The following is a 15,997-nucleotide window of genomic DNA, read 5'->3' on the forward strand; positions in this document are numbered from 1 at the left end:
GATTTTTATGGTCTAATGGAAAGAACTTGATGGAAATACTGGCATACGTACAAAAGGACAGGGGTCAATCTCGATGTAGCTTGCAAGATACATATCTTTTGAATTAATTATTAATGCTCCTGACCTATGGGATTCTTCTCACCCATGCAGTGGTTTGCTATGCTGCTGACCGCAACGAGCTGAGGGGTCGTGTGATCCAGTGGCTGCAGACGGAGGTTGTCCCGGATGGCTGGTTTGTCAAGGGATCCAACTTCTCTGACATCCTGCTCAAGTACTTTAAGGTGGCCTACCGTGCTTTTCTCTGGACATGGTCACAATTACTGCACGAAACCGCTCGCAAAGCCTTCCTTTTCCAGAGTTAGTTATACGGTCTACGGGCCTCCTGATCCTTAAAGAGACCTCAGACTGTGTCTAATTATTCATGTGACCAAGCGTTCAAGCGTGTCAGCTGATGGTTATAATTCCGTTTAATGAGCACCTCTGTGCTGCAGAGGAGGACCCCTGCCACTATATGGGCTGACATGGATGACATTAAACAGAGGAGCAGATGGCTCTTTCACCCGTTTGTACAGCAGAATATCTTTGCCCGCTCTAAAAATATGCTGCATATTTTATGACTTTATATAGCACTGTCAACATATTTTGCCCCACAGAGACAATATAACAGTGCCTCGAGGTGACAAACTGGTTTCACTTAACATCTTCAGGGGATGATTGTCAACGGGTGTGACCTTGGCGTATTTGTTTTGGCAGTGATCACCTAGACTTACCTATTTATTACAAACACCAATGGGTCATATTTTCAGTAAACGTGTGCATGACATGAGTTGATCTTATTATATAAGATTTAAACGATTGTATCAGGCATATTCATATTCTACTGAACATAAAAGTGACCTGTGTCCCGCGTCTCTTATGTGTCTGCAGTCCTACGACAATGGTGATTCTCAGCTGGACTCCTCCGAGCTGCTCAAATTCATCCAGCAAAACGACTCGGTTGTGGAGTTGCATTCCTACGCAGACCAGGAGAGCAACAAGCTGCTCAGGTCAGTGTGTTTGTTTAGTCTGCTTGCATGCCTACATGAATGTGAAGTAGGTCAGCGTGGAAGGAAAAAAACCAGAGTGAACTATATCTTCTCTGGTGTTGCTTGTGCATACACAACCGTATCTGTGTGCTGCCGTTCTATTTAAAGCTTTGCAGCGAAAGTCATTGAACTCTTTCTAGCCAGTGACATTTAACCGAAGGCCTCTTATGGGAGCCTGCACTGACATAAACACATGTGCTCTGTGGGATATAACACTCTCAACCAGAGGTCTTCAACGTTCTTCAACGGTCTACAATGCACAGCTGTTAAAATACATATTCAACATATTTTGATTCTACATCTTTCCCCTCATCACATTGAATAAATAGAAATATTTATATTTGCTTATTATAGGTTGTATTCATGTTAATGTGCATTTTTGGACATATTTAAATTTTTGGAAGAAATAAAGTTTGGGATCAAATAATTTCAGGGACCCCATGCATTAACTGTGCGGACCCCCTGTTGAAGATCTCTGCTCTGAACTAATGATCATTTCTTCTGTGAGTTATTTTGTCTGCGTTGTCTTAAAACGTATTCAATGTTTGCACGTGCTTCCCAGGAGCCTGTGTGTCGATGCCCTCATTGAGCTCTCTGATGACAACGCCGACTGGAAGCTGAGCTTCGATGAGTTCCTCAACTGCCTGAAGCCTGGCTTCAATCCACCAGAGAAGAGTGAGCTTAAAGCATACCTTGACGTGATGTGATATAAAGTTACACACCGGTAGATGCAGTGTTTGGATGCGTAGACATAATCTCAGTCCTGCTGGCACCCAGCGACTGTGGATGTGAGCCTCAAATTGCTTTTCTCAATAGTTGGAGATACAGTCAGAGTTGTGCGGTATCACTTCATCCTGCTCAGTAATGTGGTGCCGAGATATCTGGGATAAAGTTCACAGGAAGCAGAGTCACAACAAAACTTGTTATGGACTACTGAACCCCGGAGCTTTACCAGACTCAAGGACACACACACACACACACACACACACACACACACATTCGGTTGCCTGTGTGTTTATAACACGCTAAAGGCTGAGGCCTGTGTCTGTTTTCAGTTGTTTTCATTTTTTCTTTGTGCAGGCACTCCGAGCGCCTCTAGTTGAAAATCTCTTTAAGTTTTCAGAAAGGCGCTGTTGTCGTCTCTGTGGCGTCCCCAGCACCCTGCCAGCACTTTCCTGGCATACAAAAATAAATGCTATATGGACAGTCAGCTAAGTTCTGCTTCATGCGGGTGTTGGTAGATTTGCTGAATTTTGATGAGCAAGCTAAAACTTGCCCGTGGCATGTTAATTTAAAGCTACTGAATGGATGATGTGGCATTTTGAAAAGCTGACAAGTCATTCGATGCATGTGACGCTGTTTCTCTTATCATGCCGCTGCAGTCTATTATCTGTGGTCTCGGCTGAATAGCTCGCCATGTGTCTTTCTGCAGAATGTGCCTTGGAGGATGAGACATACGAGGACGGAGCAGAGACCCAGGTAGAGTGTAACCGCTGTGTCTGTGCATGCGGCAACTGGGTCTGCACTGCCATGACCTGCACTGGTGAGTTGAAATGCTGGAGATTATGCCATTTCTTCTTTTTTTTATCATTCAAAGTCACACGTTAAGATGAGTGCCTTGTGGCCATTTTTCTGCAAATGATTTTGTTATCTGCCCAGACAACGCTGACAAAGCTGTGGACGAGACCGCAGATGCTGGGGCCGAGATGACCGAGGAGGAGTGGAACCTCCGTGTGGCTGAGCTCAACAAGCACCAGGTTTGTCTTTGCATTTGGAAAAAAAATCCCCGTAAATGATTCACTCATCATATTAATGTCAACATAAATCAGAAGAAGTAAACCCCTGAGATGATCATAGGATTCCACTTGGTTATAGAGTTCATAAAATAAAAAAAAACGCTGACATGAGCCGTCACCCGAGATTCTGCTTTGAGATTTGTTGAGCTTGATTACTTGAGTTGTCGTTTCTGGACAAAGAGCATTTGAATCAAACTGCTCAGCCAGCAGAAAACAATATGCAGAAGAATCTGTATAGGTGTACGTTTCTATGTGACTGTGTGCCAACCTCACATATTTCGCTGAGCCGGGCTATCAGCAGCTTTATGACTCCTGGCTTGAAAAGAGAAACGATAAATCAAAAAAGCTGGGAAATAAAGAAATGTTTTCTAAATGAGGTCGATAAAAGTGTGAAATGGCCGTGGATATGAAGTGGAAGGCAGATGGCAGGAACGAATGATCACCAACATTTCCCTATTTATTATAGATTAGTCCTCAACTAAGGTTTTGTGTGTTATAAAGTCACTTATTCCTAAAAGTGAATTATACATTACCGGGGTTAGGAAAGCCAGCATTCTCTAGCTGCCTTAAAGGGGAAACTCCAACGACTGGATATGAAAGTATGTTCACAGCTCTTGGTGAGTTCTCCTGAATATGTACAAAAGAAGATTGTATAAAGCCTTTTGCGGCTGGAGGGAGAGCATCGGAAATCTCACAAAGATTTCTGAAGTCTTTGACAATGAAAAAAATAACTCTGGGAGCATAGAGTAAGATATGTGAGTGTGTGAAAAGTGCAGCGTGCTCGAGGCTACATCAGCATAACACACTTGAATCTCAGACTGAACTGTGGTTGCAGCGATTGTGGGTAATGTAGGCGCCAGATGTCAGCAGGTCAGAACGACGTATAGAATGAAAATGATGCTGTATAAGTATTTATATGTGTATTTTTAACTGTCCACCATGAGCCTGACAACGTTATAACATGTGATGAGGCAGTGATAAAAGTGCTTGGCTACAGAAATTCTTAAAAAAGGAGCTTTGCAACATAATCAAATAATACTGCAGGTGTCATACAACAACCAAAAAAACATACAAAAACAAACAAAAAAACTGAAGTTCTGGATTTTCCCCAGTCAACAAATACAGATGTGCAGCCTCCCCCAGGTTCTAGTATCTCTCTAGACAAAGAACAGTGATGTAGAACATCTCCGGCCCCGAGAGCGAAGCTCTAGAACCAAGTTCTAAAAATCTGTTCCTGACCAGCCCAACCTTTCCAGAACCCGCGCATTCATAATTATTTTTGTGGCATGTCTATACGTGCTTGCTTATATGTGTTGAATGAGAGCAACGAGGCTCACAAGGTAGAACCAGGGCTCTGGCTTGAGGCCACGGCTGAGTCAGCAAGGTCATGTACTCTGTACTCCAGAAGAGCGGTTTATAATGCCACTGTAAACAAAATCCTGTGTTGTTGTTTTTTTTAATGGAAAAAGCATTCAAGTGATGTGTGTTCTTCTAAAAACGTGAAGAGAAAGCGCTACACAAATAAGTACTCGCATCATTATGTATTCAGTGTTATATTCTGCTGTATAGCTCACTTTTCCGTCAACTTCTTCTGTTTGAAAAACAGGAAACCGTTGAGAAGATGAAGGGCAGCACAAAGGAGGTCTAAATACGGACGCAATAGAGGAGAGGATGCGCTTCATCACCTTCCTCCATACTTGATTTGCCTTGCGGCCATGTGTTGTTATCGACTGAATTTTTTTTTCATGTTTCTCTGCTATGTTAATTATTATACTTTTTGTTTTTATATAATGTTTAACTGTTTGTTTTGATGTTCGTTAGATTGAGGGGCCATCAAAGAGTATTATAGGATTCCCTTGTGTTCAGTACTGTCATATTTGATTGTATTACTGCGCCTCCACACAAGCCCTGGGGCTATTTTTACTGCAATCCTTATATTTTTTAACAGTTATTATGAAACAGAACCTGTCAAGTCGTCGCTGTTTTGAAACATGGAAGTGATTCTTTGAGAAGGCAGTGTAGGAAGGAGCTAGGAGAGTCCATCTGAGGTAGCTCACTACTCGACACCTGGCTCAGCATGTTCCTCCACGCGCTTGTAGGCGCCTCATGAGTAGAACTTGGTTAAGGAAGCTGGTATGAGAAGATATAGAATATGATTTTGTTGCCATTTAGAACTGCTACAGTAGGCCACTACTTGACCAATGCACTTGTCTTTCTTTCTTTCTTTAGTTTAGCACAACCCTGAACTTTCTGTTTGTATCTTACCGCTCAAGAAATACGTTTGCTTCTATGTACGATATGTTATTGGCTCGACTCATCTTGTTCCCATGTTATGCTCAGGCAAGTCTCTCCGGTGCTTTTTTCGTTCAGCATTTCTCTGTGTCCCACACTTTGTGAGACAAAGACATAGTGGCGAAGCATTCGGCGTGGAGCAGCACAAACTGCACCCAGGTGAGACCTGACCTGTGAACATCGCATGACGAAAAAAACTGAAACCAAAGTCTTGATGAAGTGTTTGAATGATGTACAAAACTTATCCAGGTAAAACACGATACTCTGGACCCAGCAACAACACTATACCTGTGCTTTCAAAATCACTCTTAACAGAAGGACTAGCCTCACTGTCAGCTAACGTAGCGTAGACGCATCGATGACCGGGTGCATATTAATTGTGTGTGCGTGACTGTGCGTGTGGTACTATTAAAGTATGATGCTGAGAGAGTAGTGTAGTTGGTTGAATGTGTTTGTTCGAATCCCGTCTCTGAATCGGGAGGATTGACAATAAAAATCAGTGCCTTAGACCTGCAAGAAGTATAGGTCTCTACCTTCGCCTGCACGTAGGCTTTAGTGCCACATGGCATAGAAAGAGTGAGTGTGCTGAAGCTTAGTTAGTAAACTAGTGCTTTGTGACTCCGTCGCTGATAAATGTCTGCGTGAAAGTTGCATTACTAGGTTCAAGCTCAAACTTTATATTCCACTAAAGGTGCAGAGACTGTAAGGAATATGTATGTATGCCAATAAAGCCCATACACCACATCTCAGCTTTGTCACTGTGTGTTGAATTTACAATTTCAAATATTGATATGAAAGAAGAACTTTCTCTTTGGACAATAATACACGTACAAAATAGTCAGAATTAAGTAAATCAAGTAATTCCTTCCTCTAATAAATACAAAGTGTAGGGAACCTGCTACTTCTTTTTCTTAATACCTGCATTAGCCACTAAATAGTAAAGCCCCAGAGCACTTTTTTCTGAATTGCTGTGCCCATAAAGCAACTTTGAAAAAAGTCACTTATATTGCCTCAACAGCCACAATGCATCACATCTACTGAGCATGTGTCACGTTTTGATTGCAAAATCTTCAGTTTACAGTTAACAAGTAACTACAAAAGTGAGAGAAAAACAATCTATCATATATAATTTGCCCAAATGATCGTCATAAAGTACCATGAAGAGACTGTGACAGTCCTATAGGTAGATGTGAATACAGTGGGAGTACGTTTTTCTCATTCTATGCACATCTATGTCAGCAGAGCGTTGCATAATGTAACAGAGGAGGGGTGTTGCATAATGGCAGACCACACTGGACAGTGAAGCGTGATAGATCATCGCGCACCGTCCGGAAAAGCGGCGCAACTTCACACAAAAAACTCGTTATTTTGCACGCTTTTAAATTAATTTGAAAAAAAAAAAAGTCAAACCCGTGCATTAAACCTGCTACAAATCCTTATTACTTTTGTAGTATGACCGATTGGGCGACTGGCCAATAAGCGGCGGCGTGGGCGGGGTTTGTCTCAAGAATCAGCCAATCGCTGAACACCGAAGCAACTGTCGCCAAAGAACGGCTACATTGTAGCAGAACGCGACGCCGCGTTTGCTTCGCGTCGTCAGCCGCTCGTCCTCAATAAAGGAGCTCGGTTTCCACCAGTGATGTGGTTCAACGTCCCGCGTGAGGTCCTTCCCTTCTTCTCCGTGTCAAGAATAGACGAGTCCTGGAGCTAACTGGAGCTTTACACGGAGGGGGGGGCGTTCAGCCTACAGGGAAAAAAAGAGAGAAGAAGAACCAAACTTCTGCAAGCTCTTCCAGAGTTTTAAATTCACGCGAACATTATTGCCAACATGGAGATCCGCGAAGGGGCAGCGGTGGGCGACGGCGTGCTCGACTTCTCTCGTTTGAGCCTGGACGTGTTCCGCTTCGACAGTATCAGCGAGGAGAGGAAGAGGGACACCAAACAGCTCTACCTGAACTACAACCGGCTAGCCTCGCTGCCCTCGTCGGTCAGCCTTTTCTGCAACCTCGAGTTTTTGGACATCAGCAACAACGGACTGTCGGCCATCTGCGAGGGCATAACGCGGCTGGGCAGGCTGACGACGCTGATCGCCAAGAACAACCGCCTGGACGAGTTCTCGCTGCCCAAGAACTTCGGCTCCCTGCAGCTGGAGGTGTTGAACTTCAGCGGGAACCGATTCGAGGAGATCCCGCTCCAGTGTACGAAACTGCGGCGTCTGCAGTCGATGTCGCTCGGCGGAAACAGACTGAAAAGCATACCTGCGGAGGTAGAGAATCTCACCAGGTAGGTCACGGAGGGTAACGGCACGAGCTGCACCGTGGGTTAGGTCAGCAAGGGATCATATTCCATAATAACTGCATGGTTGATGCATCACAATAATGGATGGGAGACGAGGAAGGCAACGAAGTCTTTTGTTTTTGTGACACCTTGGAGCACAATGTTAGTGTTATCATCCACATTATGACTCTAATTGAGTTCGTTTAGTTAACTGGCACTTAGCGTGGTACTAAATGATGTAACAGTGGTGATAAAACGGTTGACTCCAACCAATAAACATCAAATTTGAACGTTAATTGATTAACCAGTTTAAAAAAAATAAAAGTAATATCATTTCTTGAGGTTATTGACAAGCGAATCGATCCCCTGCCCTGTTTTATATGACAATGAACTGCACAGCTAAAATGACAAGTCGATTAATTGATAAAGCAGATACACACATTTTTATTTTTATTATCTTTTTATTTGTTTTGGACATTCCCTTACATGTCCTCAAGGGGAATTGTGATCATCATCATACACATTTATGACTGTTAATAGACCACATGATGAATTAAATAATCAACAGATTAACATAGTTGAAGTTGTAAATGCGTCCAGCATCATCAAACACTCATTGAGTGTTACCTCTCCAACCATCTCAGCTTGCAGCCAAACAACTATCCCGTTCAGTTCATTGCAAAAGTAAATTTACTGTAAAATATTTGGTGATATCCTGGTTTGCATGAGCCAGAATGCTTCATGCGTGGAAAGCTTTTAATCCCCGTTTATGAGTGATGTTGTAGATAATGCTGTGAGCAATCGCTTTAGTCACACGAAACCTTCTGTTTGGCACAAGTCCGAGGAGTTGACCTACCTATTTAACCTGGCAATAATATGATGCAACAATATGATGGGTTACAGTATGTTACACACTCGCGTCGAGGCAATCCTGTAGAATATTTGGTAGTGCATTTTAAACGACTACTATGCCTTTTACGTCAATCCGTTGCGTGTCAGAATCATTTCCAGGCAGTTTATCTCGTAAACACCATGATTCATAGTGTGTGCACCATAATTGTTCACTTCCAGTAACGATCCAAAACTGGTTTTGGAGATGTACCAGTAGTTACTAATGCCAGAAAAGGAGTGGCATCATGTAGTACCATGGATTATTATTATAGGAAAATGTATTCTGAGCAATTAAACTAAAACGGACAGTAAATGAAGGAGGAGACGGTGCTATAATTACACATGAAAAACAGTCTTTCAGTATCTAACGATTCTGTAAAGAATATCCAAAGTATGGAGCAAGAATATATCTGTATAAAATGTAAGTCATGCCAATATAGATATTTGAATTGTGATTGTATGCGACTCATGATAAAATAAACGAGAGAAATTAAACCGAGGGCACTCATTTCAAAACAACAGCATTTAATGTGACCTGACTGCAGTTTAAAGCTTCCAGGAGACACTGAGACGAAAGGAGACCAACTATGAGCTCATTTCTATCTTATCATTCCCCGAGCTTAACAGTAGCAAGTTACAGTGACCCACTGTCAGGCCAAAGGTCAAACAAGCAAGGCTCTTCACTTTATCACACACACACACAACACACTGGTGTGGCACAATCAGTAATGAAGTAAGAGGAAGAGAATGAAAAGGCCACTTAATGTATAATCGCATGTAGGCAGCAATCCTTAATCCGACAATATGATTGTCTACATAGCATATGCGTGGGAAATCAACTTAAAATACTCGAAAGCCATTTTTGTTTTTGTATTTGCAGCCACGTATGTTGCCTGAAATGCTACGCACACACAGTTGATATGCAATCATAATCTCCATGCCCTACTTTTTAAGTGCAGTCTGTGTCAAACTGGTATTTTCACAGCACACATGTTGACACATCGCAGTAGGAAACTCACATAAATAAGACGATTAATTATGGCTGAATTCTACTTAGTGCATGCTGGCTCACCGACACTGTCATTCACCGATAATGTCAGTAGTACCCTCATTCTCTATTTTGACAAGTGTAAACACTATACATCTCCATGAAATGCTTGGAGAAGAAGCCTCGACCCAGTGTTTCTGGTGTGGAATGGCCTCCTAAAAAGGCTTGTATATTATCCCAGAGACACACCACTGCTAACCCTTCCCAGTCTCTGGTGGCTGATTTGTGTCACCGTCGGAGTGAGCAGTGAGCAGACCCTGACTGTCTCAGTACCCGTCACAGAGGGGGCTTGCTCCGTGCTCAGCCACCAAGGACAGTATAATGGCTTCCTGTCTCGCAGTCGCTGTGTCATCAGTTCCAGCAGGCAGATGGCCTGACGGCTTACTTTCGCTGACCAGCCATCCATTTCTCTCCCCCCGTCTCTCTCTTTCGCTCCCAATTAACCCACCCCCTCTACTCCATCTCTCCATCAACCTACAGGCTCTTTTCTTGTCGTATTGCAACAATCATGTATCAACATTGCTGTCAGAAGAAGTGGTTTTCTTATCATCACATATAATAAGTGTATTTTTAAAAAACAAAGCATTTTCCCATGTATTATATTTGCACACATTTCTCTTTTTCACTGGCTTTTTCTGTGAAATGTGTGTATTGGACAAAATCCTGGTGATCTCAGGCAACTTCTTGTTGTATCCCTTCATCTCTGTCTTTATGAAGAGTTCGGCACAGAAACAAAGGTATATGCACAGAAAAGCTCTTAAAGCAAGCGTCTTTAGCTCCCCCTCATGGTATTTATTGGCTTTAACTTCGGCTCACTTTGTTGCCCAGAGAGACGACCTTTTTACCTTCACCTCTCATGTATGAACATGGCCATCCTGACTTTGACACGGCAGCACATTTAAGTCTTAACTGCAGACATGGAACATTGATCAATTGAACATCATTAAACATTATGTATGGAGAACCTCTGGTCTTCATGCTCAAGGTTTTTACAATACTAGTTTTGAACTTGTACTTTACCCGACTGTACTGTGATATTCAGAACTCAAAATTGTCTTTTTTTCCTCTCTGTTTTTCCGTTAGTCTGGAGCTGTTGTATCTGGGTGGAAACCTCATCACAGCCATTCCTCCAGAAGTGGCGAACTTGCCACGGCTCAGCTACCTGGTCCTGTGTGACAACCGCATCCAAAGTGTCCCCCCGCAGCTCACCAGGTAAACGGCACACACTTACACCACCAGTAACCCTCCAGTAAACAACATCCAGATTAAATATAACCATGTGTTTCTACCCGATTCCTCCGTCTCACTCCAGGCTCCACTCGCTGCGTTCTCTAAGTCTCCACAACAACTTGCTCACTTACCTGCCGAGGGAAATCCTCTGCCTGGTGCACCTGCAAGAGCTCAGTCTCCGTGGCAACCCACTGGTGGTGCGCTTCGTCAAAGAGATGACCTACGACCCCCCGTCTCTGCTGGAGTTGGCAGGACGTACCATCAAGAGCCGAAATCTCCCCTACTACCCCCACGACATGCCCTCAAACCTGCTGCACTACCTAGACCTGGCCAGCAAATGCCCCAACCCCAAGTGTGCCGGTAAGACACAGTATTTGAAGAACGTCGTAGGTTGATGTGGAGTTGTTTTTATACTGTGAAAAGTTAGGATATTTGTTTTTTATGCAGCTCTGTCATTTTTCCACCGATATGTGCTAACTCATCGATTCTCAACCTCTTTTTGCTTCTCAAAAATGAGGAATTATCCACTAGTTGCATGTGTCAGCCAATTGTGACCAATCTGAAGAAGTAAACAGTATCCAGTGGTTAAGGACAAAAAGCAAAGATTAGAGGAAAATCAGAAAACAATGAGCCCAACTTTGCATTAATGCCTTTTATTAGATCCACTGCTACTTTGATATCATCAATATTGTCCTCCTTTTTTCTCTCTACTTCCCCCAGGCGTCTACTTCGATTCATGTGTGCGCCAAATCAAATTTGTGGACTTCTGTGGAAAGTACCGGCTGCCCCTCATGCACTACCTGTGCTCCCCAGAGTGCACCTCTCCCTGCAGCTCCAACCCCCAGAGCGACGCGTCGGAGTCGGAGGACGAGAGCAGCGTGCCGGCATACCGCCTGCAGAGGGTGCTTCTGGGATAGCATGACACGGAGGAGACCCTCTGGTTAGGCCCAGCCTTGTCTGGTCTGTGTTCAACATTTACACAGCGATGGACTTGGCTGTCAGACTTTACTGCGCATGAACGCACAAAAATGGCACACAACAAAAGCGGTAATACCATTTTAAAGTCTGTGTATGGAGACATACTTCCTCCTGGTGCCCTGAAAACATGTTTGGCATGTGTTTTTTAGGTTTTTTTTTTATAGAAAGGAATCAGTTCCCTCTCTCACCAATATCAGCGGTCTAGAGACCACGAGTGAAAGAGCCATGTAGTCATAGTCTGTAAAAGTGCTGGTCTCATGGTCGAGCACAGGAGCGGCAGGGAACGTTTCCTTTTCAGCACGGCAGCATAGTTAATCTTTCATACACATCTAGTGCTTTTTAGTAGCAACGGCACATTAATCTGTATTTTCTGAAAGTTAAGATATGAACCGTGTGTTTTATGTCCAGCTACTGGTGACACACGGCAAGCTTTCGTTTAAATTTCTCTCACCAGGTGAGTTTCAAAGCTGCTATGCCAACTAGAAGTTTTTAAAAAAGTCAGCAGAAACACACCGTAGATTTACATCACAGTATTCTAAATTGAGTATAATGTGTGAGAGCCTTATTTACACTGTGTGTTGTTACCCGTACCGGGTAAAGGTTTTGTGCCGTTAAACTGTCCCACACGTTATTAAAAGCTCCGGGTTCATCTGTGATGGTCAGCACCGCGGCCGTTGCACCCCAGCCTTAACCTTTTTGCTACGATGGCATGATTGTCTTACATGAATCCAGAATATGTGAGTATGTGGAAGAAAGCTTGTCCAGGGTTACTCACAGGAAGTGGATGTGGGGTGGACCAGGGGAAACCATTCATTGTGTTAGCACAGAAACAATAGCTATTCAGCAAAACACAGAGGCAGCCTTCATGTTTATGTTCAGGGCTGTTGGTTTTCTCTGGGAAGAAGAATATAGATATGTGTGTGAACGAACAATTTTTCTTCTAAATTGATCCTTTTTGAGACGAACCTTGATTTCTGACAGGATACGGCTCTTTCTGTTCTCGGTTCCACCTCTGCTTCGTCTTTCTACTCGTATGGAAAGCTGGGAGATGTTCTAGACTAGAAAGGTTCCATGTGAGGAAGCGACGCCCTTCAGGCTATAGCTAGCCCTTAATGTTTAGGAAACAGAAGTCCTCTATGTTACAGTAACACCCAGAGCATTACAGTGCCTTACTAATGGTGACTTCTAACACACTGAAACAGGGTATGAAGGAAAGAGATGCAGGCCTAGCACCATGAAATGTGGTGTGATTTAGCATTATGAATTATAAAGTCCTTTTTCTGAGTGATTTTGTATTCAGTTTAACCTTTTTATAACAAAATGAAATGATTTTGTAGAAATCCTTTTTCAAACGTTAAACATACATTTACATGACATGCAGAATACGGCACTTGAACAGTAAATTAATGAAGATATATTAATTGTATTTACTTATACTCTATTCAAATAATGTAAGTAGATTGTACAGTATATGATAACAATAATAAAGACTGATTGTAATATCTTTCAAATGTGTTAATATTGTGACCTTTTGTGATTTGATTAAAGCTGCATGTTTTTTTGTTTTTTTTAAAGTAGAATTTTGCCAGTTGCTTAAAGGCAAGATGTGTTTCTTACTCGCTATTTGAAGTGTGAGTGTTTGCATGAGCCAATCCAGCCATTTTGTAGTTTTAATGTGTCCTGGTTTCATTTGCATATGAAGGTGAGTTCATTATCGAGACTGAATGCTGAGAGACCTCCTCCTGTAACCCAGAACCAAGAGATGCCAAGGCGAGTGCATTCTGCCGCACACAATCTGCCAGTCCCTTAACATCACCTGCCAAGAGCCACTAACTACTTTATTTCCCCGTCCCTCGTCTCTTTTCACACTTTGTGTGCCTATCTCAGCATCTCATTCAATGTATTTTCCCCCTCACGGTCAGCCTGACTGCCAAGAATGCTGCTTTGAGTTTCACAAAATGACATTGTTTGGACCGAGTCACAGCTGGGTTCCAGTGTTTTTGCGTTTCCACTTCTACCATCTTTCAAGCATGTGTGCACATAGGACCCGTCTACCAAGGAAACTAGCACATTGTGTGGAGAAATGTAACACCATAGGGTTGTGTGCACATGCGCTTCCACTTGGGAGGGTCGTAAACGCAGCCGGAGATGCGACGCGGATGCAGCCGTGATGAACTGGAAGCTATGAGTTCCCAGAAGAAAGATGCTGCACCTGTCTCAGCCAGCTGCAACTCTGCAAGGTAAATGTGTTTCTGCATGGTCACATATTTGAGGATTACTTCCATCTAAATTCTGTTTTTGAATTTCCTGACTCTTGACCTTCTCAGCGACGGTGAACAATACATTGACTTGGCCATTGTAGGTGATCAGCAGATCAAAGAGCAAAATGCTTTGACACTAAGCCTCTTACTGCCCTCAGCAGGGCACACCAGCTCGTATCGGCTCACAGTATAACATGCAGTCACAGGCATGCCGGACCTCACACATGACGCGTTTCTAATGTACACTCAGCTGAGTCTTTACACGCGACAGCCAGCGGTCCTGGCAACAATCAGATGTTGTCTTCAGAGTTATACGGCTAATCCCTCTATGAGGAGAAAGTTGGAGCTCAGGGCGAGGTGGAGGTGGTTACAGGGGGAGAGATAATCATCTGCTCTTAACAATGTTTGATTGTTACAGTGATTATTTGAAGTTCTGAAAAATGTATGCTGCCACAGTCACACTCGACCCAGCATCATCCCCTTATTCATGCATCTCGACAGACTCTACATCGCTATAACATCACAATGTAAGAAAATCATCCTCCGGCCGTGTCATTAATTTTGGACACGTTTTACATAATGATAGAGGCAGATGCAAACTGTTTGGAGGACATGAAGTGATTTTTTTGTTTGTTTTTCTTGAGCTTTTCAACTCGTCTTCCTCGGCTTTTGCTGGAACTTTGCTGTATGTCTTTACTCAACATGGAGATTGCTCAACAAGCTGATGAAATATGAGAAATGTGCTTGAAAACCGTGAGAAAAGCTAGTAAGTGGACCTTGAGTTAATATTTTATTTTACTGCTCTGAACTTTGCCAAATGGAAGAAAGCAAAAAGACTTACTGCCACATTATTAGTCGATATTGTTAAATGATGCCCAACATCAAACGGCAGGCAGAGAGAGAGCGTTAGCAACTAGCTAATGAACAGTGAGGAGCGTTTAGCAGCTTAAAAACCAATATTTCCCTCCGATGTTGGTGGAAATCAAAACGGCTTAAATGAGAGTACATGTTATGCTAATGTTGCTCTGTGTCTGGTGGCTGTTTGGGGCCATAATCATTATACAGTATTATACTTATTATATTATTATCTACAGCACATTGCAGCGCCTCCAAGTGGCCAATAAATAACAACAACTAATGCAGATTTAAGTAAATAATTATCATGTTAAACATTCTGGTATAATTTGCTAAAATAAGCAACGTGAGCTTATTTTCGACATCAACAGCTTCAACACATTCACAAGTTCCCCTATCATCACATGGTCTATTATTATCTAGCAGCGTTGCTATGCTGCTTTTTTTAACCACTTAAGCTCTAAAATCAATTTTGAAAACAGAGTGACTAGACTGATGTTTCCCCCCCCATGTTGATCGTAATCGCCGGCTTCATTAGAAACACCGTGAATGGAGCCTGCAGGGGGGCTTCCATCCAACGCTCCTAATCCAGGTCCGTAGCAACGCTGCAGGAAGAGCCGCAGACTTCCACAGAGGGATTGCGTTAGTGGGCAAACCTGGGCATGTCACAGGGGAGCGTCCAGGCTCCGGCAAGGACGGGCTGGAGGGGGTTGGTGTTGCTTCACACACACACACACACACACACACACACACACACACACACACACACACACTGAACAATGCATTTTCACCCACACAGGTCCCAAACACCGTGTGGTGGGTCTGGTTGACACCCTGGTCAGATGTTGAAACCCAGCTGCAGATGCTTCCACATCAGGAAACGGCAGTGCATGCCTGTCAGGAGTGGTTCAACAGGAAACGGTGTGTCACCAGCTTAAAAGCTTTGCCTGTTATTTATTTAAGTTGGTGAACCTCCAGCTGATACACGTGCAGAACGTGGAAGTCCAGAAAAAGATGGCGACTTGTGACGCCTGTATTCGTTGATTAGAACAACTTAATGTTGGAATGGATCCGAGGTAACCTCAGTAGGACGGCGTGTGTCCCGTTTCATCCGCTTCGCCCCGCCTTGACAGTTTCTCCCCTTTGACACTTGCCTTTTGAACAGCAGCCCACGTCCCCAGATGAAATATTCAAGATCTCGGTAATCGGAGCGTCGGTGCAGTCCACCTGCCGCTGGTGCAGTCCATCATGAACCTGATCTTGAGTGGAAACCCGATAGTGATC

General features: G+C 43.3%; 2 protein-coding genes across 2 annotated transcripts in view; both read left to right on the forward strand.

The window, feature by feature from the left end:
* Nucleotides 1–5,917, forward strand: part of LOC311022203 (follistatin-related protein 1-like) — a 17,876-nt gene extending 11,959 nt beyond the window's left edge. Inside the window, exons 6-11 of the mRNA XM_084023304.1 lie at nt 151–281; nt 928–1,046; nt 1,648–1,760; nt 2,518–2,628; nt 2,745–2,842; nt 4,488–5,917. Coding sequence (XP_083879430.1) covers nt 151–281; nt 928–1,046; nt 1,648–1,760; nt 2,518–2,628; nt 2,745–2,842; nt 4,488–4,529 — 614 coding nt within the window. The 3' untranslated portion in view covers nt 4,530–5,917. The remainder of the gene's footprint in view (nt 1–150; nt 282–927; nt 1,047–1,647; nt 1,761–2,517; nt 2,629–2,744; nt 2,843–4,487) is intronic.
* An 836-nt stretch (nt 5,918–6,753) lies between these two features.
* Nucleotides 6,754–13,076, forward strand: LOC311022370 (leucine-rich repeat-containing protein 58-like). The gene is made up of 4 exons (XM_084023574.1): nt 6,754–7,456; nt 10,473–10,601; nt 10,702–10,979; nt 11,340–13,076. Exons 1-4 carry the CDS (start codon nt 7,002–7,004, stop codon nt 11,534–11,536), a joined length of 1,059 nt encoding a protein of 352 aa, XP_083879700.1. The 5' UTR covers nt 6,754–7,001; the 3' UTR covers nt 11,537–13,076.
* Nucleotides 13,077–15,997: the final 2,921 nt, after the last annotated feature.

The sequence above is a fragment of the Eutrigla gurnardus genome (genome assembly GCF_963514095.1).
Source record: "Eutrigla gurnardus genome assembly, chromosome: 12".
Classification (NCBI taxonomy): Eukaryota; Metazoa; Chordata; class Actinopteri; order Perciformes; family Triglidae; genus Eutrigla; species Eutrigla gurnardus.

Excerpts from the sequence above, each read along its gene's own strand:
- LOC311022370 (XM_084023574.1), top strand. The coding sequence starts at position 7,002 with ATGGAGATCCGCGAAGGGGCAGCGGTGGGCGACGGCGTGCTCGACTTC. Across the intron at positions 7,457-10,472 it reads GAGGTAGAGAATCTCACCAG|TCTGGAGCTGTTGTATCTGG; the intron begins GTAGGTCACGGA and ends TTTTTCCGTTAG. Across the intron at positions 10,980-11,339 it reads CCCCAACCCCAAGTGTGCCG|GCGTCTACTTCGATTCATGT; the intron begins GTAAGACACAGT and ends TACTTCCCCCAG.